This window comes from Pristiophorus japonicus, chromosome 16 (genome assembly GCF_044704955.1).
Source record: "Pristiophorus japonicus isolate sPriJap1 chromosome 16, sPriJap1.hap1, whole genome shotgun sequence".
In the NCBI taxonomy this organism is placed as follows: domain Eukaryota; kingdom Metazoa; phylum Chordata; class Chondrichthyes; family Pristiophoridae; genus Pristiophorus; species Pristiophorus japonicus.
The window spans coordinates 133860751-133884034 of record NC_091992.1 but is presented as its reverse complement, the minus strand read 5'-3'; the positions used below and the strand labels follow the sequence as shown (position 1 = coordinate 133884034).

At 43.7% G+C, this 23284-nt stretch overlaps 1 protein-coding gene across 8 annotated transcripts in view; it reads left to right on the top strand.

Annotated features, from left to right (window-relative positions):
• LOC139226857 (uncharacterized) overlaps window positions 1-23284 on the top strand; it is a 129254-nt gene that overhangs the window by 75865 nt on the left and 30105 nt on the right. For all 8 annotated transcript variants that reach the window (XM_070857946.1, XM_070857945.1, XM_070857947.1 and 5 more), the window contains 11 exons: window positions 711-888; window positions 1978-2104; window positions 8438-8557; window positions 9559-9709; window positions 15095-15207; window positions 16633-16786; window positions 17699-17947; window positions 18293-18502; window positions 19363-19541; window positions 21724-21913; window positions 22958-23100. In XM_070857946.1, coding sequence (XP_070714047.1) covers window positions 711-888; window positions 1978-2104; window positions 8438-8557; window positions 9559-9709; window positions 15095-15207; window positions 16633-16786; window positions 17699-17947; window positions 18293-18502; window positions 19363-19541; window positions 21724-21913; window positions 22958-23100 — 1814 coding nt within the window. The remainder of the gene's footprint in view (window positions 1-710; window positions 889-1977; window positions 2105-8437; window positions 8558-9558; window positions 9710-15094; window positions 15208-16632; window positions 16787-17698; window positions 17948-18292; window positions 18503-19362; window positions 19542-21723; window positions 21914-22957; window positions 23101-23284) is intronic.

The following is a 23284-nucleotide window of genomic DNA, read 5'->3' as shown; positions in this document are numbered from 1 at the left end:
GCGTTTTTCCTCATCTTGCCTCTGGTTCTTTGCCAATCACCTTGTGTTTAATTATCCATAACGTAATGAAGCAGCACAGGTGGCTAATGAAGCTGTGTCACTCGGAGGACTTGAGACGGAATTTGATAAACAAATATCAAACAGTGAAATAATCTGGAACTGGATCAGGAACGAGTACCAGCACAATGTGCTCCTTTGGTACTGACATTTCTATTAGTCTATAAATAACCTTCCGCAAGTATCTGTTAAATGATCAACAGGTAGTTGAACCAATTCATGTTCCATTTCTTCCTGGTGTGCCTGCGCCAAATCATTCCGTCCCCCCCATAGTTTCTACCCAGTGCACTGACTGGCATCGAGTTTACAAGTTGCTGACGTGTTACTTCATATTCGGCTTTTTACGGGGGGTAGTCGTGTTCACACTGTCTTCTCTTCACCTTTCCACTCTTCCCGATTCCCGATTAGTATTATTCCCTCTTCAATAAATAGGAACTAAAAATGGGAGTGAGTATCTGCACTGTGTTGAATTAACTCCAGAAAATTATGGTTAATTATGGTTGCGTACTTAGTGAATCATTTCATTCTGTCTACAGCAAAGTTAGTCTGAGTCATACATTTATTTGTTACGTGCCATCTATATTTAATTAAACTGCATTCCTCACCCAATGATTCAGCCAAGAACAGATTCCTGTTTTAATCTCTTTCTGCAGGTCAGAAAGGTATCGGGTTTAAGTCAGTTTTCAAAGTCACAGACAGACCAGAGATTCACTCAAATGGTTTTCACATCTGCTTTGACAAGCATAGTGGTCCGATGGGATACATCCTCCCTCACTGGGTTGATGACGAGAGGCCTGTAGAATTAATGGGGTCAGAAGTGGAGAAAACAAGGTAAGATTCAAGTTGTGTGTGTTTTTTTTTTAAGTTTTGCTTCTTAAATAAGGACCTCTAGGAAGTAATAACATGTCGGGATTTGGTGAAGGTGGGTGGAGGAGAGGGAGGAGAAAGTTCTTAATCTTTCAATATTAACCATGTGGTCAGGAGTCCAAGATGGTAGCTTCTACACTCTGCTTAAGCAGAGAAATGAGGATAAGCTGGCACAAGTGAATAAAGTATGGCACCATGCTGCTACTGGATGGAGAGCAGGTTAATGAGCAATGTTCAGAGAAAGATGGCTCAGGTATCTGGGGTACATCGTGAGGGAGCAGCTCATGATGGGTCCAGGCAAGTACAGAGAAGAATGCAATGCTCAAGGAAGGAAGATTGAAAAAGATGCAGCAATTGACAGGTACTGCGGCAATAAGTTTGCCGGCTGGATATCTTGCACGAGAGTGATCTCTGATGCAACTTGGTGCAAAGTGTTGCAAATCTCAATATGCCAAGAAAAGAAAGGAAGACTTGCATTTATATAGCACCTATCATGACCTCAGGATGTCCCAAAACGTTTAACGACTAATGAATTACTTTTGCAGTTTAGTCACTGTTCTAATGTAAGAAACGTGGCAGCCAATTTGCACACAGCAAGCTCCCACTAACAAGAAGAATGAAATAAATGACCGAATCATCTATTTTAGGTGTTGTTTGAGGGATAAATGTTGGCCATGACACTATCAGACCAGGAGTTCAGAATACCGTGCTCTAAGGTAGTAAGAGGTGCTGCGTGTATTCTCTGCTCCACACTGCTGAGATTGGGAACTCTCAGCTGGGCTATTCTGGGAAGATGCTAATTCCTGGGTAATTCCTGGGGGAGAAGGGGGAGGTGGCAGGGTAAGAGTTGGCACTTGCATTTCCTGGTCGCCTGCCACCCACCTCCGCGTGCCTGATTATTGTATCTGTTGCAGAGGCCAGGGAGCTGTTGGCCTGTCTCCTTGTCCTCTTAGCTATGGAGCTTGGTGGGAATGGGGAAATATTTGTCCACTGTAACATACTGAGCAGTTTTCTGGATTTATTGACCTTTTATGCACAATTCTAATTTCTCAGATGGACAACAAAGATAGTCCTGCCACTCAAGTCACAGAACCAACAGACGCAGAATCTGTTCCATGACATTGACCCATCGTTGCTGCTCTTCCTGCACAGACTTCGTTCCATTACAATCATTAACAAGGTGAGCAGTGTGACCCCACCAAGAGATTTATTGGTGGATGTATGTTTGGGACTGGAGGTGAGTATGAAGATAGAGGTAATTCCTTTATTTTATCCAGCTGAGACCCTTGGCGAGGTGGGGGATTTATAGATGTGCTTGTTACAGATGAAGGTTTGCTGTGGATGCGTTTTTGGGTTCAGTCACTCTGAAGCGATCTGAGCATCTTACTCTTGTTTGAATTAAGTCACATTGCCCTATGTAACCCAAGCATGTAAAAATCGCATCCCCTTGTGATGTTCACCAGATACTTGCGTCTTTTGCATGTGTATTTCTTCAGTCTCTCGGAGATTGGACTGAGTGAACATGTGGTAAATGTGAAGCTACTTTATTCCCCATGCAGTGAACTTAGAGCAATAGTTCCGATTAGATTCACTTATTGTCATCAATATGTCCTGTCTTTGCAACGAAAATAATGAGCACACCACTTCTGTGTGTTGTTGTGCTTGACTTCGCTCCCTCCTGTATTTGATCTTTCCCTCAGCCCTTTGCTGCCTAACCCCTGCACAGTTTACTATTTCCAAAAGCTAGGCTCCAGTGTCAGCTTTTAGTCAAACTGACTCTCACCCTCTCTTTCCCCCCTCGCTCCCCACTTCAAGGAAAGAACTCCACCAGCCTTAACTTGGCAATCATCCCCACTGAGTTCAAATGAACAGAGTTGACTTAGCAGCAATGAGTGTGAATGATCTCTGGAAGGTCAAACTATCTTTCATTGACTTCAGGTTTCAAGGAGCGTCATAAAGGAGGAAACAAAAGTAGAGAGGTTATGGGAGGGAATTCCCAAGCTTGGGGCCTATGCAATTGAAGGCATAGTTACCAATGGGGAACAAGGAAATGGCAGGCCAATTGACCAAATAATTTGGTTCTGTCTTCACTAACGAAAACGTGAATAACCTCCCGAAAATACTAGGAGACCGAGGGTCTAGCGAGAAGGGGGAACTGAGGGAAATCCTTATTAGTCAGGAAATGGTGTTGGGGAAATTGAAGGGACTGAAGGCCGATAAACCCCCAGGGCCTGATAGTCTGTATCCTAGAGTACTTAAAGAAGTGGCCCTAGAAATAGTAGATGCATTGGTGGTCATTTTCCAATATTCCATGGGCTCTAGATCAGTTCCTATGGATTGAAGGAAAGCTAATGTAACCCCACTTTTTAAAAAAGGAGGGAGAGAGAAAACAGGGAACTTATAGACTGGTTAGCCTGACATCGGTGGTGGGGAAAATGCTGGAGTCAGTTATTAAAGATGTAATAGCAGCGCAGTTGGAAAGCAGTGACAGGATCGGTCCAAGTCAGCATGGATTTATGAAAGAAAAATCATGCTTGACAAATCTAGAGTTTTTTGAGGATGTAACTAGTAGTGGATAAGGAAGAACTATTAGATGTGGTGTAGTTGGACTTTCAAAAGGCTTTTGACAAGGTCCCACACAAAAGAATAATGTGCAAAATTAAAGTACATGATATTGGGGGTAGTGTATTGATGTGGATAGAGAAATGGTTGGCAGACAGGAAGCAAAGAGTGGGAATAAACTGGTCCTTTTCAGAATGACAGGCAGTGACTAGTGGAGTGCCGCAGGGTTCAGTGCTGGGACCCCAGCTCTTTACAATATACATCAATGATTTAGACGAAGGAATTGAATGTAATATCTCCAAGTTTGCAGATGACACTAAGCTGGGTGGCAGTGCGAGCTGCGAGGAGGATGCTATGAGGCTGCAGGGGGATTTGGATAGATTAGGTGAATGGGCAAATGCATGGCAGATGCAGTATAATGTGGATAAATGTGAGGTTATCCACTTTGGTGGCAAAAACAGGAAGGCAGAATATTATCTGAATGGCGGCAGATTAGTAAAAGGGGAGGTGCAACGAGACCTGGGTGTCATGGTACATCAGTCATTGAAGGTAGGCATGCAGGTACAGCAGGCAGTAAAGAAAGAAAATGGCATGCTGGTCTTCATAGCGAGGGGATTTGAGTATAGGAGCAGGGAGGTCTTGCTGCAGTTGTACAGGGCCTTGGTGAGACCACACCTTAAGTATTGTGTGCAGTTTTGGTCTCCTAATCTGAGGAAGGACATTCTTGTTATTGAGGGAGTGCAGTGAAGGTTCACCAGACTGATTCCCGGGATGGCAGGACTGACATATGAGGAAAGACTGGATTGGCTAGGCTTATACTTACTGGAATTTAGAAGAATGAGCGGGGATCTGATAGAAACATATAAAATTTTGACAGGACTGGACAGGTTAGATGCAGGAAGAATGTTCTCGATGTTGGGGAAGTCCAGAACCAGGGGACACAGTCTTAAGGATAAAGTGTAGGCCATATAGGACTGAGATGAGGAGAAACTTTTTCACCCAGAGAGTTGTGAACCTGTAGAATTCGCTGCCACAGAAAGTTGTTGAGTCTAGTTCGTTGGACATATTCAAAAGGGAGATAGATATGGCCCTTACGGCTAAAGGGATCAGGGGGTATGGAAAGAAGGCTGGGGTGTGGTACTGAACTTGAATGATCAGCTATGATCATATTGAATGGCGGTGCAGGCTCAAAGGGTCGAATGGCCTACTCCTGCACCTATTTTCTATGTTTCAATGGTTGAGCAATTATAATCAGGGATGCTCAAGAGGGCATAATTAGTGGAGCGCAGATATCTCGGGGGTTGGGGGGTTTGTTTGTGGGGCTGGAGGAGATTAGAGATAGGGAGGGGGCGAGGCCATGGAGAGATTTGAAAACAAGGATTAGGATTTTGAAATCGAGGCGTTACTTAACCGGGAGCTAATATAGGTCCACGAGCATAGGGGGTGATGGGTGAGCAGGACTTGGTGGGAGTTAGGACACGGGCTGCCAAGTTTTGGATGAGCTCAAGTTTACGTATGATAGAATGTGGGAGGCCAGCCAGGAATGCGTTGGAATAGTCAGGATCAGAGATAACAAAGGCATGGATGAGGGTTTCAGCAGCAGATGAGCTGAGGCAAGGAGGGAAACAACTTGGGAACATTAGGCACAGGACGAGGCCATTCGGCCCCTCGAGTCTGCTCCACCATTCAATTAGATTATGGATGATCTGTACCTCAACCCCATTTACCTGCCATAGCTCCATATCCCTTGATATCCTTGCTTAATAAAAACCACCTATTTCATTTTTAAAAGCTCCAATTCTCCCAACATCCACAGCTTTTTGGGGAGAGAATTCAAGATTGCACTTTTATAGCGTCTTTCAAGACCTCCGGATGTCCCAAAGCCTTCACAGCCAATGAAGTCATTTTGAAGTCTAGTCACAGTTGCACTAAGTGGTAGGCCTTGTTTTCAAATCCCTCCATGGCCCTCGCCCTTCTATCTCCGTAACCTTCTCCAGCCCTACAACTGCCCCAGCCTCGTGCATGTCCCCTCCGGTCACCCCACCATTGGCGGCTGCACCATCAGCCACCTAGAAACATAGAAAATAGGTGCAGGAGTAGGCCATTCGGCCCTTCGAGCCTGCACCACCATTCAATATCATCATAGTTGATCATTCAGCTCAGTATCCCATTTCTCTCCATACCCCTTGATCCCTTCAGCCATAAGGGCCACATCTAACTCCCTTTTGAATATATCTAACAAACTGGCCTCAACAACTTTCTGTGGTAAAGAATTCCACAGGTTCACAATTCTCTGAGTGAAGAAGTTTCTCCTCATCTCGGTCCTAAATGGCTTACCCCTTATCCTTAGACTGTGACCCCTGGTTCTGGATTTCCCCAACATTCTTCCTGCATCTAACCTGTCCAATCCCGTCAGAATGTTATATGTTTCTATGAGATCCCCTCTCATTCTTCTAAATTCCAGTGAATATAAGCCTAGTCGACCCAGTCTTTTTTCATATGTCAGTCCTGCCATCCCGGGAATCAGTCTGGTGAACCTTCGCTGCACTCCCTCAATAGCAAGAATGTCCTTCCTCAGATTAGGAGACCAAAACTACACAACAGGCCCCACACTTTGGAAGTCCCTCCCTAAACCTGTCTGCTTCTTCACCTTCCTCTCCTCCTGAAAACCCACCTTTTTGTCCAAGCTTTTGGTCACCCTTCCTCCTAGCTCCTCCTTTGACGTGGTATCTATTTTCCTTGATTACACCTCCGTGAAGATATTTTTCTACGTTGCAGCAACTTGCAGTTATATAGTGTCTTTAACAGCAATATATGTCATTTTTTGTCCGAGTATACGGACCAAATGGCAGCGAGTATTGTTTGTAGACGTGTTTCTGATCATAACTATATTGCTACACTTTTTTTAAACAGTCTTCTGTTGTTCTGTTGAGTTGCCAAGAATTCAGTCTTATGGTTACAATCGCTTTATTTGTCCAACTCTAACATTAAAAACGAATCTAAAAGTGGATTATAACTTCTTCAGAATACAACGCAGTTTATAAGCGGAATTTCGTCAGCAGTTCTGAGTGTAGGCATGCACTCGAGAAAGATTTCTCTTTTTTTTCCAACTTAATGCAAAAGTTTCTTTCTTTATATACTGTTCTCTTTATGAAACTGGAAGTGCCTGGCCTTATTTGGTCGTCTCCAGATGAATGCACCATCCTTCAACTAATTATTACGCACAGGAGTTTACATTTCTTGTACATCAATATTCGATAGTTTACATTCTCTGCAATCGTGCAGCAGGTCCGTGTTAATGGTGAATCATTGAGAACACAAGGTTTATTTTGTTGATTCTGTAAACTGAAGTCAGTAACACACTGCATTCTTGGCACCAGTGGAGTGGACATGTTCCAAAGGAGTGGACAAGCCTCAGTGGGGGAGCCCTGTAGCTGTAATTACATTACAAAACAAAGTTACAAAAAAATAAAGTTTTACTTGTTCTTCCTTAGGGAGGTTTGCAATGATGGGAAATTGTACATGGTCCATCGTGAAGGGTGATCTCATTTCATGTTAATCAGCTTTTCATTTAAAAATTACTGTCCACATTTGTATGTGTAAAGCATGAAGTGTTGGTAGCTGTGCAGTGCTCGGGTGAAAGATACTGAATGTGATTCTCATTGAAACATACTTTTTGTAATGCTCCATCTGGTGGTCATGTTGAGAATTGAAAAACGCTTCCAACCACAGTAGGGGAAAGACTCTGGCCACGATTTTCCCTTTCGTGACAGGCGGACGACATTGGTGTCTCCATCCCGGTCTCCGATGTGACTTTCCACCGGCCAATAAGTCATTCAGTCGGTTTCCTTAAAGGGACCATGTGCAAATTGATTTTGTGCTGTCAGTGTTCTACAGCATTGAGGTGCAAACACTGACGATCACTGCGCAGGTGCAGGGCTGCACCCAGGTTCTCCCATCACTCCCTCCATCAACCTGCTTATGGAGGGAGTCAGAGCACGCAGGGAGGTTCTTTTCCCTTCCAATGGGCAGAAGAGACATCCACAGGACACCACCATAGCCTGGTGGCACAAGCAGGGATGTCATCAGGAGGACTAGGCTGCAGTGGTGCAAACCTTTCAATGATCTCAGTAGATCACAAAATGTTACACTCAACCTCATCCTGTTGTGCCACTCATCACATCCCCATCACTCTGCCTTCCCTATCCTACCCCTGCACATCCTTACACCAACTTACCTTGCACCTCCAACCCATCCCTCGCTCTAAATTATCACAACCCCATTTCACTAGCCACACTTCACACTCTCCCTCATCCTTGTCCAATCATATCAACTAACAACACTTGTGTATTTTAGCCAATGTTCATGTGAAGTTTCTGTTAATGTGCTGTTAAACATTGAAATCTTTATTTTCAACATTTTGCAATTCTTGGACAGATTTCTGTGCACCTTTGGAAAGTGACTTAGTGAGTTGCAGTGAGTGGTGAGGCATAATGGTAATCCCACAATGCTGATGAGTGTGAAAGAAATGGCTTGGAAATTGACAGACAGTGGGGTCCCAACACGCTGTCAAAAAAAAACACTTTCCCACCTGACCTGCCATCGATTGCGATCGCTGACCGCCCGAGAAATTCCCGAGTGTCCGTTAGTCCTGGCACTTGGATTGGACATGTAACTTTTTAGTTGCAATTCAACTTACCGATCTAAAGATGGTGTTTTGCCTTTGGCTTTTTTTCAAGCTCTTTATGTCATTATGCCTTAGTTTGCTGAATAAACAGGAACATTAACAGTTACACAACCATTGTTACCGTGTAAATAAACAGAAAACCGACAGTTATACAGCTGCCTATTAAATAACCAGTTATACTGTTACTCAAGCAGAATGACCGATCTTTTAACATTTACCTTGCTGATTAGATAACATTTTAATAAAAAATTACTATTTAAACAGGTAAAAGGCCAAGATTTCTTGGTGACTCGTCGAGATCTCAGTAATAACATATTGGAGGTGAAACATAAGACTGGAGCTGATCGTTGGCTGGTAATCAAGACGATTCTTGATGCAAGAAAGGCAAGTTATTCTCAGTTATGCTGCTCAAGCTGCCCTGCCATGTGTGTACAGTGATAGGTCTTTATAGAAAAGTGACTTCTTCATGGCAAGGATTTCATTGTCTAATTGCACTCGCCTTGTAACCGTACTTTCCTGCTTTTTATTAAGACACTTACACATCCACCCCTATCACGGGCAAATGGCCCATTACCACAACAGTCATTTACAGAGGCGCCACATATAATGTATTAAGTAAGCACACCGACTATTTCGGGCAGTTCAATAAGTACCTAACCTGTTTAAAAAGGTCTGCTAATTTCAGGCCAGGTTGGGTCTCAATGTAGTTTCAATCAGCTGTTCGCGCCTGGTTAATTTGCGATTAACCTTATGAGATTCTTTTAACTTTTATCAATTAGAAGAGGCAATTAATAAGTGGAGACTCACTTTAAAAAAAAAAAAAAAAAAAAATATGTTAACCTTTTTGGTTTTACTGACCAGCGCGTATAGCAGACAAATCGTGTTAACACCAACGCACCCGCTATACGTGGTAGGGACTGTAATACTGCATTGGACAGTCAGGAGCAATGATCAACAGATCAGTTGGAAAGCATACCTATATCTAGGTGTCAAATCTCTGCGTACAGATTCTGCCAGTTGCGCTGTTTCTATGTAATTATTTTGTGGGTGCACATAGTAGATGCTGGTTTCGCACTTGCTTTCACTTTCTCTCACTCTGCGTTTTCAATTCTCAATTTTGTTGCCAGTGAAAGTTGAGCTTGAAGGCCAGGCATTTTCCCCACTGGGAAGAGGAGAGGACTTTGGAGATCTGAGAACAGATCCTTCCGTCTTTGGTCAAAAATGGGAAAAGTCCGGATTCTGCAAATTTGTTGCTTGTACAGTCATGAAGTCCATTTCAAGTTGGAATGCACAGATTGCAGAAGCAGAGTATGCTCCTCAGAGTATTTTAAATGCAGCAATTTTGAAGTATCTATGTGTTTAAACTGGATGCTGTGTGTTTGCAGCTTAAAGAAAATGTGCAATGCACGGAGTTGGCCTTGGCCTTCAAACTTGACACTGAAAGGAGGAACGTGGGTTCGAGGTGCCAGCCGGAGAAACACCCCGTGTTTGCCTTTTTACCATTGAGGAGCTTTGGTTTCCGCTTCATTATACAGGGTATCTATTCTGTTTATTAAAGAAGAACCTCTTGCAGTGCTGCAAAGTTTATCTGCCAAAGTTCTCGTATTTCTCGAAGTATGCACTAACACGGCATAGAATTATGGAGTAAATTCACTGATGTGTACTGAAAGGGAGCACGAGTCGGAGAAAAGGCTTCAGTGTTACCGCCCTATTTCCAATCTTAATTCCCAACAAACACAGCTACTTGGCTGGAGTGCAGGTTCAGTGAGTTTACCCGTACATTTTTGAGCCTTGAATTGGCTCATACAAATCCTGATATTTTAATTTGACTATAAAGTCCTTGAATATTGTGTACAGTTTTGGTCTCCTAATCTGTGGAAGGACATTCTTGCTATTAAGGGAGTGCAGCGAAGGTTCACCAGACTGATGGGGATGCATGCAATAAAGGTACAGCAGTTATCATGGGTGACTTTAATATGCATATAGATTGGGCTAACCAAACTGGAAGCAATACGGTGGAGGAGGATTTCCTGGAGTGCGTAAGGGATGGTTTTCTAGACCAATATGTCGAGGAACCAACTAGGGGGGAGGCCATCTTAGACTGGGTGTTGTGTAATGAGAGAGGATTAATTAGCAATCTCGTTGTGCGAGGCCCCTTGGGGAAGAGTGACCATAATATGGTGGAATTCTACATTAGGATGGAGAATGAAACAGTTAATTCAGAGACCATGGTCCAGAACTTAAAGAAGGGTAACTTTTTGAAGGTATGGCTAGGATAGATTGGCGAATGATACTTAAGGGGTTGACAATGGATGGGCAATGGCAGACATTTAGAGACCGCATGGATGAACTACAACAATTGTACATCCCTGTCTGGCGTAAAAATAAAAAAGGGAAGGGGCTTAGCCGTGGCTATCGGGGGAAATCAGGGATAGTATTAAAGCCAAGGAAGTGGCATACAAATTGGCCAGAAATAGCAGCGAACCTGGGGACTGGGAGAAATTTCGAACTCAGCAGAGGAGGACAAAGGGTTTGATTAGGGCAGGGAAAATAGAGTATGAGAGGAAGCTTGCAGGGAACATTAAGACAGACTGCAAAAGCTTCTATAGATATGTAAAGAGAAAAAGGTTAGTAAAGCCAAACGTTGGTCCCCTGCAGTCAGAATCAGGGGAAGTCATAACGGGAAACAAAGAAATGGCAGACCAATTGAACAAGTACTTTGGTTCGGTATTCACTAAAGAGGATACAAACAACCTTCCGGATATAAAAGGGGTCAGAGGGTCTAGTAAGAAGGAGAAACTGAGGGAAATCCTTATTAGTCGGGAAATTGTGTTGGGGAAATTGATGGGATTGAATGCCGATAAATCCCCAGCGCCTGATGGACTGCATCCCAAAGTACTTAAGGAGGTGGCCTTGGAAATAGTGGATGCATTGACAGTCATTTTCCAACATTCCATAGACTCTGGATCAGTTCCTATGGAGTGGAGGGTAGCCAATGTAACCCCACTTTTTCAAAAAGGAGGGAGAGCGAAAACAGGGAATTATAGACCGGTCAGCCTGACATCGGTAGTGGGTAAAATGATGGAATCAATTATTAAGGATGTCATAGCAGCGCATTTGGAAAGAGGTGACATGATAGGTCCAAGTCAGCATGGATTTGTGAAAGGGAAATCATGCTTGACAAATCTTCTGGAATTTTATGAGGATATTTCCAGTAGAGTGGACAAGGGAGAACCAGTTGATGTGGTGTATTTGGACTTTCAGAAGGCTTTCGACAAGGTCCCACACAAGAGATTAATGTGCAAAGTTAAAGCACATGGGATTGAGGGTAGTGTGCTGACGTGGATTGAGAACTGGTTGGCAGACAGGAAGCAAAGAGTAGGAGTAAATGGGTACTTTTCAGAATGGCAGGCAGTGACTACTGGGGTACCGCAAGGTTCTGTGCTGGGGCCCCAGCTGTTTGCACTGTACATTAATGATTTAGACGAGGGGATTAAATGTAGTATCTCCAAATTTGCGGATGACACTAAGTTGGGTGGCAGTGTGAGCTGCGAGGAGGATGCTATGAGGCTGCAGAGTGACTTGGATAGGTTAGGTGAGTGGGCAAATGCATGACAGATGAAGTATAATGTGGATAAATGTGAGGTTATCTACTTTGGTGGTAAAAACAGAGAGACAGACTATTATCTGAATGGTGACAGATTAGGAAAAGGGGAGGTGCAATGAGACCTGGGTGTCATGGTACATCAGTCATTGAAGGTTGGCATGCAGGTACAGCAGGCGGTTAAGAAAGCAAATGGCATGTTGGCCTTCATAGCGAGGGGATTTGAGTACAGGGGCAGGGAGGTGTTACTACAGTTGTACAGGGCCTTGGTGAGGCCACACCTGGAGTATTGTGTACAGTTTTGGTCTCCTAACTTGAGGTAGGACATTCTTGCTATTGAGGGAGTGCAGCGAAGGTTCACCAGACTGATTCCCGGGATGGCGGGACTGACATATCAAGAAAGACTGGATCAACTGGGCTTGTATTCACTGGAGTTCAGAAGAATGAGAGGGGATCTCATAGAAACGTTTAAAATTCTGATGGGTTTGGACAGATTAGATGCAGGAAGAATGTTCCCAATGTTGGGAAAGTCCAGAACCAGGGGTCACAGTCTAAGGATAAGGGGTAAGCCATTTAGGACCGAGATGAGGAGAAACTTCTTCACTCAGAATTGTGAACCAATGGAATTCTCTATCACAGAAAGTTGTTGAGGCCAGTTCGTTAGATATATTCAAAAGGGAGTTAGATGTGGCCCTTACGGCTAAAGCGATCAAGGGGTATGGAGAGAAGGCAGGAGCCGGGGTACTGAAGTTGCATGTTCAGCCATGAACTCATTGAATGGTGGTGCAGGCTCGAAGGGGCCTTCTAAACTCCAGTGAATACCGGCCCAGTCGATCCAATCTCTCCTCAAATGTCAGTCCTGCCATCCCGGAAATCAGTCTGGTGAACCTTCGCTGCACTCCCTCAATAGCAAGAACGTCCTTCCTCAGAATAGGAGACCAAAACTGAACACAATATTCCAGGTGAGGCCTCACCAAGGCCCTGTACATCTGCAGAAAGACCTCGCTGCTCCTATACTCAAATCCCCTAGCTATGAAGGCCAACGTACCATTTGCCTAGTTCACCGCCTGCTGTACCTGCATGCCAACTTTCAACGACTGATGTACCATGACACCCAGTTCTCATTGCACCTCCCCTTTTCCTAATCTGCCGACATTCAGATAATATTCTGCCTTCATGTTTTTGCCACCAAAGTGGATAACTTCACATTCATCCACATTATACTGCATCTGCCATGCATTTGCCAACTCACCTAACCTGTCTAAGTTACCCTGCAGCCTCTTGGCATCCTCCTCACAGCTCACACCGCCACCCAGCTTAGTGTCATCTGCAAACTTGGAGATATTACACTCAATTCCTTCATCTAAATCATTGATGTATATTGTAAATAGCTGGGGTCCCAGCACTGAGCCCTGCAGCACTCCACTAGTCACTGCCTGCCATTCTGAAAAGGACCCGTTTATCCCGACTCTCTGCTTCTTGCCAACCAGTTCTCTATCCACGCCAGTACATTACCCCCAATACCATGTGCTTTGATTTTGCACACCAATCTCTTGTGTGGGACCTTGTCAAAAACCTTTTGAAAGTCCAAATACACCACATCCACTGGTTCTCCCATGTCCACTCTACTAGTTACATCCTCAAAAAATTCCAGAAGATTTGTCAAGCATGATTTCCCTTTCATAAATCCAAGCTGACTTGGACCGATCCTGTCACTGCTTTCTAAATGTACTGCTATTTCATCTTTAATAATTGATTCCAACATTTTCCCCACTACTGATGTCAGACTAATTGGTCTATAATTACCAGTTTTCTCTCCCTCCTTTTTTGAAAAAGTGGTGTTACATTAGCTACCCTCCAGTCCATAGGAACTGATCCAGCGTCGATGAACTGTCGGAAAATGCTCACCAACACATCCTCTATTTCTAGGGCCACTTCCTTAAGTACTCTGGGATGCAGACTATTAGGCCGTTGGGATTTATAGGCCTTCAATCCCATCAATTTCCCTAACACAATTTCCCGCCTAATAAGAATTTCCTTCAGTTCCTCCTTCTCTCGAGACCCTCGGTCCCCTTGTATTTCCGGAAGGTTATTTGTGTCTTCCTTCGTGAAGACCGAACCAAAGTATTTGTTCAACTGGTCTGCCATTTCTTTGTTCCCCATTATAAATTCACCTGAAACTGACTGCAAGAGACCTACCTTTATCTTCACTAATCTTTTTCTCTTCACATATCTATAGAAGCTTTTGCAGTCAGTTTTTATGTTCCCAGCAAGCTTCTTCTCATACTCTATTTTCCCCCTCCCACTTAAACCCTTTGTCCTCCTCTGCTGAATTCTAAATTTCTCCCAGTTCTCAGGTTTGCTGCTATTTTGGCCAATTTATATGCCTCTTCCTTGGATTTAACACTATCCTTAATTTCCCTTGTCAGCCACGGTTGAGCCACCTTCCCCGTTCTATTTTTATTCCAGACAGAGATGTACAATTGTTGAAGTTGTGTTCAAGGCTTAAGACTGGTGCTTGAACCCGTGACCTGACTTTGTGCTACCAACTGAGTCAAGGTGACACTTTGCCATCTATAATTGGCATGGAATCTCTTTCTGTTGGTAATGTAGATGAGGAAACAGCAGAAGGAAGGGAACAGAACAAGCACTATCTCCATGGAATAAATGATTCCATGTCCAAACTTTACTGGTGTCAATCAACTGCGTGACATCAGATTGTCAGTAGCTTTAGGAGTCATTCATAATTGTCAGTTTTCCTTGATTGCAAAAAAAAACCCTCAAGGAAAAAAAGAGTCTGCACAGAACTGTAATTTCTCTAGAACCGAGCAGTCTCGAGGAATTAATCATAAATGGCTGGTTCCTTTAAACAACTCCACAGGCATTCGTTTTTCTTCAGAATGCAAATGTTTTTAATTGCCAAGTTTAAAGGCCTTATAATTCCAAATTAGACTTGGGTTAGTCCAGTTCTTTAAAACTAGTGTGTATAGGGGTGGTGCATTGAATGTAGTGCCACACCAGTCTCCAACATGGAATAATTCAGGCCGCTCAAGTGCTGGATGGAAGAGTTATTTTTGGGTTGCTTTCAGGTGCAATCTAATGGCCAGTTTTGTGCCCAGCCAGTTAGCTGTGGGGTGGTGCAGGTTGACTAGTGTTGACCAGGAGAGAAAAATACTTTTTTTTTAAACAAAAAGACATCTTGCAATAATTAATGATTTCAAATTGGAGAAGTGTGTGTGACTAGCTGTTTTTTATTCGTCCAATTTTTGTAATCAACAATTTTAATTCACCTATCTTGCTCTATCTCTCTACAACAGGTGACTTTGATATTCCTTCCTCCCGTGAAGATATTGACCGTGACAGTCCGTGGAATCAATGGCTTCGTTCCGAAATCCCGCAGCTGTTTCTGCAAGCTATGGAAACATTCAGAGTAATTCCACCATTGTTTGCTTTTCAAATAAAATAATATTTACACTTAAATGTTGCTGAAATTGGGGAGCAGTGATGTTGTTTAGAAAGGTACTAACCCAAGGTACTAGGTTTCAAACCAGCCATAACTGAGGAAAGCCTCTGCCATCTCTTAAGGGCTCTATAGAGCTTGTGCAGCATCAGCCCAGATCTTTGTGTTCATAAAATTCACTGCACAAAGAAAATGAGCATTTATATAACGCTTTTCTCGAATTCAGGATGTCCCAAAGCGCTCTAAAGCCAATGATGTACTCTTTGAATTTGCACACAGCAAGCTCCCGCAAACTGCCATCAGATAATGACCAGATAATCTTGTTTTAGTGATATTGGTTGAGGGATAAATATTGACCAGGACACTGGGGATAACTCCCCTGCTTTTCTTCAAAATTGTGCCATGGAATTTTTTTCGACCACCTGAGAGGGCAACCAGAGCCTGGGTTTAACGTCTCATCTGAAAGACGGCACCTCCGACAGTGCAGCACTCCCTCACCTCAGTACTGCACTGGAGTATCAGCCGTATGTGCTTAAGTCTTTGGTGTGGTACTTGAACCCATGACCTTCTGATCCAGAAGTGAGAGTGCTACCACTGAGTCAAAACTGTCCAAAATTCCGGATCTGACCAAGAGCGGCCACAAGGATGGCTGATGTGGAAAATAATATCACCCTGAGTTAGTACAGCTGAAGGTGCTCTGCTGCAGCAGAGCAGAGGGAACTTTATCTGACCTGGGAGCGCTTGGTTACTGGCACTGAGCATCAAAGGGGCAAATGGAATCTGTTCCCCAGGACTCCCTCAGTTTATCTTGATTAACACAAAAGTCAATTTTTAAAAAATTAAACCAAAATTGGAAATGCCTTTACCTTTTTAAGAACAAATTTGCATTTCTGAGAATGCCTTTGGACCCAAAGCACATCACAGCCAATGTGTTGGTTTGTAGGTGTGTCTTTAAAAAGAATTTGCAGTAGAATAGTTTTTGATTTTATGTCCAAGTGTAAAGGGTAAATCAAAATGTGTGGCAATGTTTTTTAAAAAGGAGGGGGTTGGGTAAAGAAAGAGTTTGACTTGGCCTGTGTGACTTTCGAAGTGTTTGAGGATCTGCCCTGGGCTGCAGGGGAAGCAGCGTGTATGAGATTTATTCTTCTATTTTGGAAATGTTTTTTAATTGCTGGTATTTTGTTGATTTGTGGTTGGTTAAGTATATTGTATAAATATTTGCAGTAGAGTATTTTTTATTTGTATTGGCAACTTAGATTCCAGGACAGCACCTTTCGCTATCTCAGGACATCCCAAAGCGCTTTACAGCCAATGAAGTGCTTTTAAAGTGTAGTCACTGTTGTAATGCAGGAAACAGTATGGTACAAATGTGTTTTTTTTTAATATTCTAAACAGGATCATCCCAGTTTCAAAGGAATAGAAGGTCTGTGCCACTTCTTGCAGTTTATTCCATTACCCGACGAGATCTTGGATTTTTTCCGACCTGTTGCCGGGCAGATTATTCAGCGTCTTAAAGCAAAGACCTTTTTGCCCACAACAGTCGATAAAGGTAGGAACATTTCTCGGTGCGTACATTCAGTCTGATTGTTGTACCAGCACCTTATTCAAAATTCTAATTCTTTTCTGCCACCCCACCTTGTCTGCAAGGAATAGACGTGTCCCCATGAAGCCAGTGTGATTTAATCGTTTTTTATTAATTTATGCAAAAAATCCTTATGGAGTGACTAAAATGGATTAAAAATGTAATTTAGAGGCACAATCCAGCTTGTGGAATAAACACACCTGATTGAAAGATGAAAAGGCCTGCCAATATCGAAATACAAACAGTATTTTACAGTGGCTTTCTGCAACATTCTTCTTGTTTGAGTATTTGTGTTTGGGGCTGATGAGGACAGTGATTGAAATGTCCTGGGAACTGGGCAAAACCAGAGCAACCTGCCCGGTTCAGAGAGCAGTTTGAAGGTAGTGAACATCTCTCTCCTCTCCCATTCTCTCTCTCTCCCTTCTGTCCTAGATAACTGGAATATGGGAACGCATTTAAAATTCTCTAATTCTTACAAGTAACACTAATTCCATTGTTGGTCTCTGTTTAAATAATTCCATTTCTTGTTGATTTACACTGTTAAGGAAAACAGTGCCATGCTGTGCTGTAGTGTACCGGTATGCAGTCATGCTAGTGATGGCTGTCCACTATAATGAACTTCTCATAGCGGCCTTTGTGCTTTGACAACAGGGAGGGGTAGGAGAGGAGACGGTTGCGCTCTTCCTGCAGAGCCTGATGGTAAATCTGACACGCACATTCCCACAGCTTGATGAGTAGTTACAGAACCCCATTGGTAAATCTCTACAAGCAGTTGCTTAGTTGCCATCTTGCAGGACAAATATTATATGGCTGGTAAATAGCTGTACACCATTCTCTGTAGTTTGTAGGTTAATCTCGTCTGAATTTTTGTTGTTGCAGATGGAAGGACTGAATGCAGATTACCTTCCCAGACTGCTACAACACATGATATGTTGGTACAAGAAGTGATCACTCCAGAGCTGCTGCAGAAACACCTGAACTTGGCTTACTTGACCCCAGCGCTTCAATCTGCACTCGATCCTGCCCTGGTTTCTGCACTGGGTATACACAAACTCAACAGTGCCGATATTATTGCAGTCACCAAAGCCATTGCCAAGGAGGTTGCAGAGACCAATTCTGTATTCAACGGTACTAAACTTTTCTTTTTATTGAACTGAGGTGGTGTGTTTTTTTTTTACAGTTTATCCAAAGAGTTGCAAATCCAAGATAGCATTGTGGTGTACCGTGTTTAAATAGCAACGAGCAAACCACAGAATGGGACCTAAGGAGGTCCACTGATTTGAGGTTCTGGGAAATATTAAGTGGCAGAATTGTAAAATTTGGAGGCAGCTCGATAATGTAAAGTTGCTGCTAATCTTTTCTATGGTGAGGGTTGAAGCCAAATTTTGGATGGAGTGGGGTGGTTTAACACTTTGACAGCGATTTTACTTCAAATATTTTTTTTAAAATAAGTTTTTTAATTTTCTTGATCAGATGATCACATGAAGAAGATTGCAAAACTACTGGTTTGCAATCACCGCAGCCTCGATCAGGAGTATGGGAACTCTGATCAACTCCTGGAAGATCTGAAATCTGTTCCAATCATTCCTCTTGCCGATGGCAGTATGGTGTCAGTGAAAGGACAAGCCATATTCTTCCCCCTTTACGATGAAGAGAATGAACAGTTTGTGAGGCCCACTCAAGGTAAGGATGATCTGTGTTGCTTCCGATTACAGGTCTATTGCAAATAAATATCCCAGCGTGATAACCAATGTTTATTGATCAGAGAACTATGTTATAATGAGGGATTAGTCTGCCGTCATCTGCAATCTCACCCCCTCGCCATCACACAAAGGTCCCCAGAGAGGTTAGACAGCTGACCTCTCCTCAACTGCCTCTGCCTGTTTTACTGCTCATTGCGGGGTACGCAAGAGCAGAACGGGGTTCACACTCATTCTTTTCCCCGTTCCTGCTAAATCCGAGGAGCACCTCGGCTCTCCTTGAAGCCGTGTGTCTGGTGGACGCAGCTCATGCTCCAGCAGTCTGGCAGTGCACCTGAGTGTGCATTAATGTCCTGCTTTCTGAAGCACACCTTGACCTTGTGCCAAAATGGTTTCTTCTATTCTAAAAGTTGACTGGCATTTCCATTTCGCCGTGATAGTGACATCTTATTAATCATCATAGAACCACCAAATGGAGCATACTAAATACCATGGGTTCCCATGGGTTAGTGTACATTTAAACCTGTCAAGATCTTTGAAGAAAGATCAGAAGAACAGTATATGAGTTCAATGATCCCTCAAGTTTTTTTTGGGCTGTGTGGCCCATTCAAATTTCCACGCATGCACGGTTTTTCCATTGTAAGGCCGGCCAAGCAGCCTGCGCCGAACCTCCAGACAGCCGTGCAGCTTAACGGGAACATTGCATGAGTTACAAATTCAGAATGAATCCCTGCCTTCTCTGCATTCCTATATCTTTCCTTTTTCATTTGTGTATTTTGGTCTTCTGAGATGATCGGAAACTTAAATCTAATCATATTCATTGCTGTATGCTTTTGTAAATAGGTATTCAGGAACTTTATCGGGATCTAAAGACTGTCCATCCCAATATGCTTACCTGCCTCGACAATCTGGGTAACTCTCAGGTTCGCAAACTTCTTGAAAAGATGGATGTTCATTATCTTAAACCAGACAAAGTCATGTTTGAGCACATTCTACCTATCTTAAAGGAGCAAAAATGGAAGGTAAGCTTTCAAATTCAAGACTGTCCCATTTAGTGCACGGTGTCTGTTGTGCAAATAGTATTTTCATTGATAATTATGTCATTTACAAGTAAGGGTCACAAACTTGTACAGCCCCTTGCTTCTTTCTGCTGAAAACTCTTCTTAAACCAATTTCCCCTGCTTCCTCCCCCCTCCACCCAACAAGAAGTGTGAGGACTTCTTTGTCTCTAAGATTGAGACCATCCGCTCAGCCGCCTCTGCTGCTTCCCGTCCTTCCCCTAGCCCACTGGGCAAAACTTCCTCTGAGGTTCCCCCCCTTCCCTAGCCCGGAAATCACATCTTTCTCTAATTTCACTCCTATCTCCCATTATGCCCTCTCCGTGCTCGTCCTGTCCATGAGACCCACCTCCTACTCCCTCGACCCTATTCCCACTAAACTGCTGACCACCCAACTTCCTTTTCTGGCACCCATGTTAGCTGACATTGTTAGCGGTTCTCTCTCCTTGGGTCCCCCGTCTCCATCCCTTCAAATCTGCCTTCATCACACCTCTCCTCAAAAAACCCACCCTTGACCCCTCTGTCCTTGCAAACTACCGCCCCATCTCCAACCTCCCTTTCCTCGCCAAATTCCATGAACTCGTTGTCGCCTCCCAAATCTGTGCCCATCTTTCCCGGAACTCCATGTCTAAATCCCTCCAATCAGGTTTCCGGCCCTGCCACAGTACCGAAACGGCGCTCATCAGTGTCACAAATTACATCCTATGTGTGACCGTGGTAAAATATCCCTGCTCATCCTTCTCGACTTACACCTCTCCTCCATCATCCAGCTGGGTGGGACTGCACTCACTCATTCCCGTCTATCCAGTCATGGCCAGAGAATCGCCTGAAATGACTTCTCTCCCACTCCTGCACAGTTACCTCTGAAGTCCCTCAAGGATCTATCCTTGGCCACCTCCTATTATCTAAATGCTGCCCCTTGGCGACATTATCCGAAAACACAATGTCATGTTCCACATGTACACTGATGACACCCAGCTCTAACTCACCATCACCTTTCTTGACCCCTCCACTGTACCTAATTTGTCACGCTGCTTATTTGACATCCAATGCTGGATGAGCAGAAATTTCCTGCAACTAAATATTGGGAAGACCAAAGCCATTGCAGTCAGCTGTGGCTCAGTGGTTAGCCATCACTAAGACCGCCTATTTGCATCTCCGTAACAGCACCCGACTCCACCCCTGCCTCAGCTCATCTGCTGAAACCATTATCCGTGCCTTTGTTACCTCTAGGCCTGACTATTCCAACCCACTCCTGGCTGGCACCCTATCTACCATCCTCCATAAACTTAAGCTCATCCAATACTCTGCTGCCCGTATCCTAACTTGCACCAAGTCACTTTCACCCATAACCCCCCTGTGCTTGCTGATTGGCTCCTGGTTAAGCAATGCCTCAGTTTTAAAATTCTCATCCTTGTTTTCAAATGCTTCCATGGCCTCATCCCTCCCTATCTCTCTAACCTCCTCGAGCCCCACACCCCTCAGATATCTGCGCTCCTCCAATTCTGGGCTCTTGAGCATCCCCGAATTATATTCACCCAACCATTGGTGGCCGTGACTTTGGCTGCAATCCCTCCTTAAACCTCTCTGCCTCTCTACCTCCCTTTCCTCCTTTAAGAATCTCCTTAAAACCCACCTCTTCGATCAGGCTTTTGGTCATCTGTCCTAATATCTCCTTATGTGGCTCAGTGTCAATTTTTTGTTTGATAACGCTCCTGTGAAACACCTTGGGATCTTTTACTACCTTAAAGGCGCTATATAAATGCGAGTTGTTGTTACAAAAGCAAAATACTGCGGATGTTGGAAATCTGAATTAAAAACAGAAAATATAGGAAACATTCAGCAGATCAGGCAGCTTCTGTGGAGAGAGAAACTTGAGTTAACATTTCAGATCGATGACCTTCCATCCATTGGAAACATTTTAAATCAGTGCAGTGACCTGATTAGCTGATGTTGGTCACAGGAGACTTTATTCAGTGCACAACTTCATTGAAATGGCTGCTCATCTTGTTCCTGGATATATGGGCCCACGGCTGATGCCGATTTTGTACCTCTGCATTACACATGCAATTGCCGAGGGGCAGCATTTGAGAACAACTCCTCTTCACTTTTGTTTTTTTTCCTCTCCGCCATCATCTCTCTTCAGGAGAAGTCTCCAGGCATTGTGGTCAGCTATAGTGTCTTCCTCAAGATGCACTGCCAGGATAATGAGCTGCAGCAGTTCAGACCATACATTCCGGTCCTCACCAACAAAGGCTTAGTCTGTCCATTGGATGTTAACGTCAACTTTTCATGTGACTACAAGAATGACACCAATTTACCAGTGGCTCTTCCAGGTAAAAACAACAGATACATGGTGGGGGGCAGATAGATAATAGATACTGGGCCGTACTTCACAGCACCATAAATGCCAAAATCACACTGGGTGACTCAGTTGTCAGTCGTAGAATTATATGCAAAATTCTGATTTCTGACACCGATTAACAGTGAATTTGAGATGCGGGGCATTATGAATGAGACTTTCATGCAATGCATACTCCTTTTCTCTCTTTTATGGTTTGCTGCGCTCTCTACTATTCAGAGGGGGCAGGCAGGTAAGCTAATCTTGTATCTGCCGGTGCCAGACTGATCAGTTACTGAGCGGTGGAACTGCCATCTCTCCTCCTCCGAGTGTGGAGAAGTGCTTGGTGCCTCCTTATGGTCGGTAACAGCAGTGTCAGCCGTGGCTCAGTAGGCAACACTCTCACCTCTGAGTCGGAGGGCTCAAGTCTCACTCGAGACTTGAGCACAAAAATCTCCAGTGCATTGCCGGGGGGGAGCCGCACTGTTGAAGTTGCCATCTTTCACATGAGACGTTAAACCGAGGCCCCATCTGCTCTCTCAGGTGGACATAAAAAATCCCATGGCACTATTTCAAAGAAGAGCAGGGAATTATCCTTGGTGTCCTGGCCAATATTTATCCCTCAATCAACATCACTAAAACAGATTATCTGGTCATTATCACACTTCTGTTTGTGGGAGCTTGCTGTGTGCAAATTGACTTTGGCATTTCCTGCATTACAACAGTGACTGCACTTCAAAAAGTACTTCATTGGCTGTAAAGTGCTTTGGGACATCTGGTGCTCATGAAAGACGCTATAGAAATGCAAGTCTCTTCATTTTTCCCTGACTATGTAAGGGACTTGCTGGTGCAAATGCTGCCCAGCACTCCGGCCACTCACAGTGGAGATCCAGTAAGGCACTCCTGTGATGAGGCATTTGTGATTTTGTTTATTTTATACTCTAGCTGAGCACTAATTTAGCAAGTGCATGTAAACCTCTTGTGTGTAGTTTACGTTGTATGTCCATGCTGAGCTGTATTCATTTTATTCCATATTCAGGTGTAGACTGGGTACTATTGGACTCCTGTTACCTGAAGACAGACAGTGATTGTGAAGGATGGAGGATATTTTTCAATTCTCTTGGAGTGCGGGATTTGTTTATTTTTCAAAAGAAAAAATATACTTTCACAAAACAAGAACTGGTTAGTTAAACAAATCTTGTATTAATTTTCCTTGTGTAAGGTAACCAAATTTGATGCAGCTTGATTATAAGAGTTTGCATACATAGTACAGTACAGGGTGAACCTCTCTTATCCGGGACTACCTTATCCGGCACCACCCCTCGTCCAGGACAATTCATGACCGGCGGGTGGCGCATGCACAGAA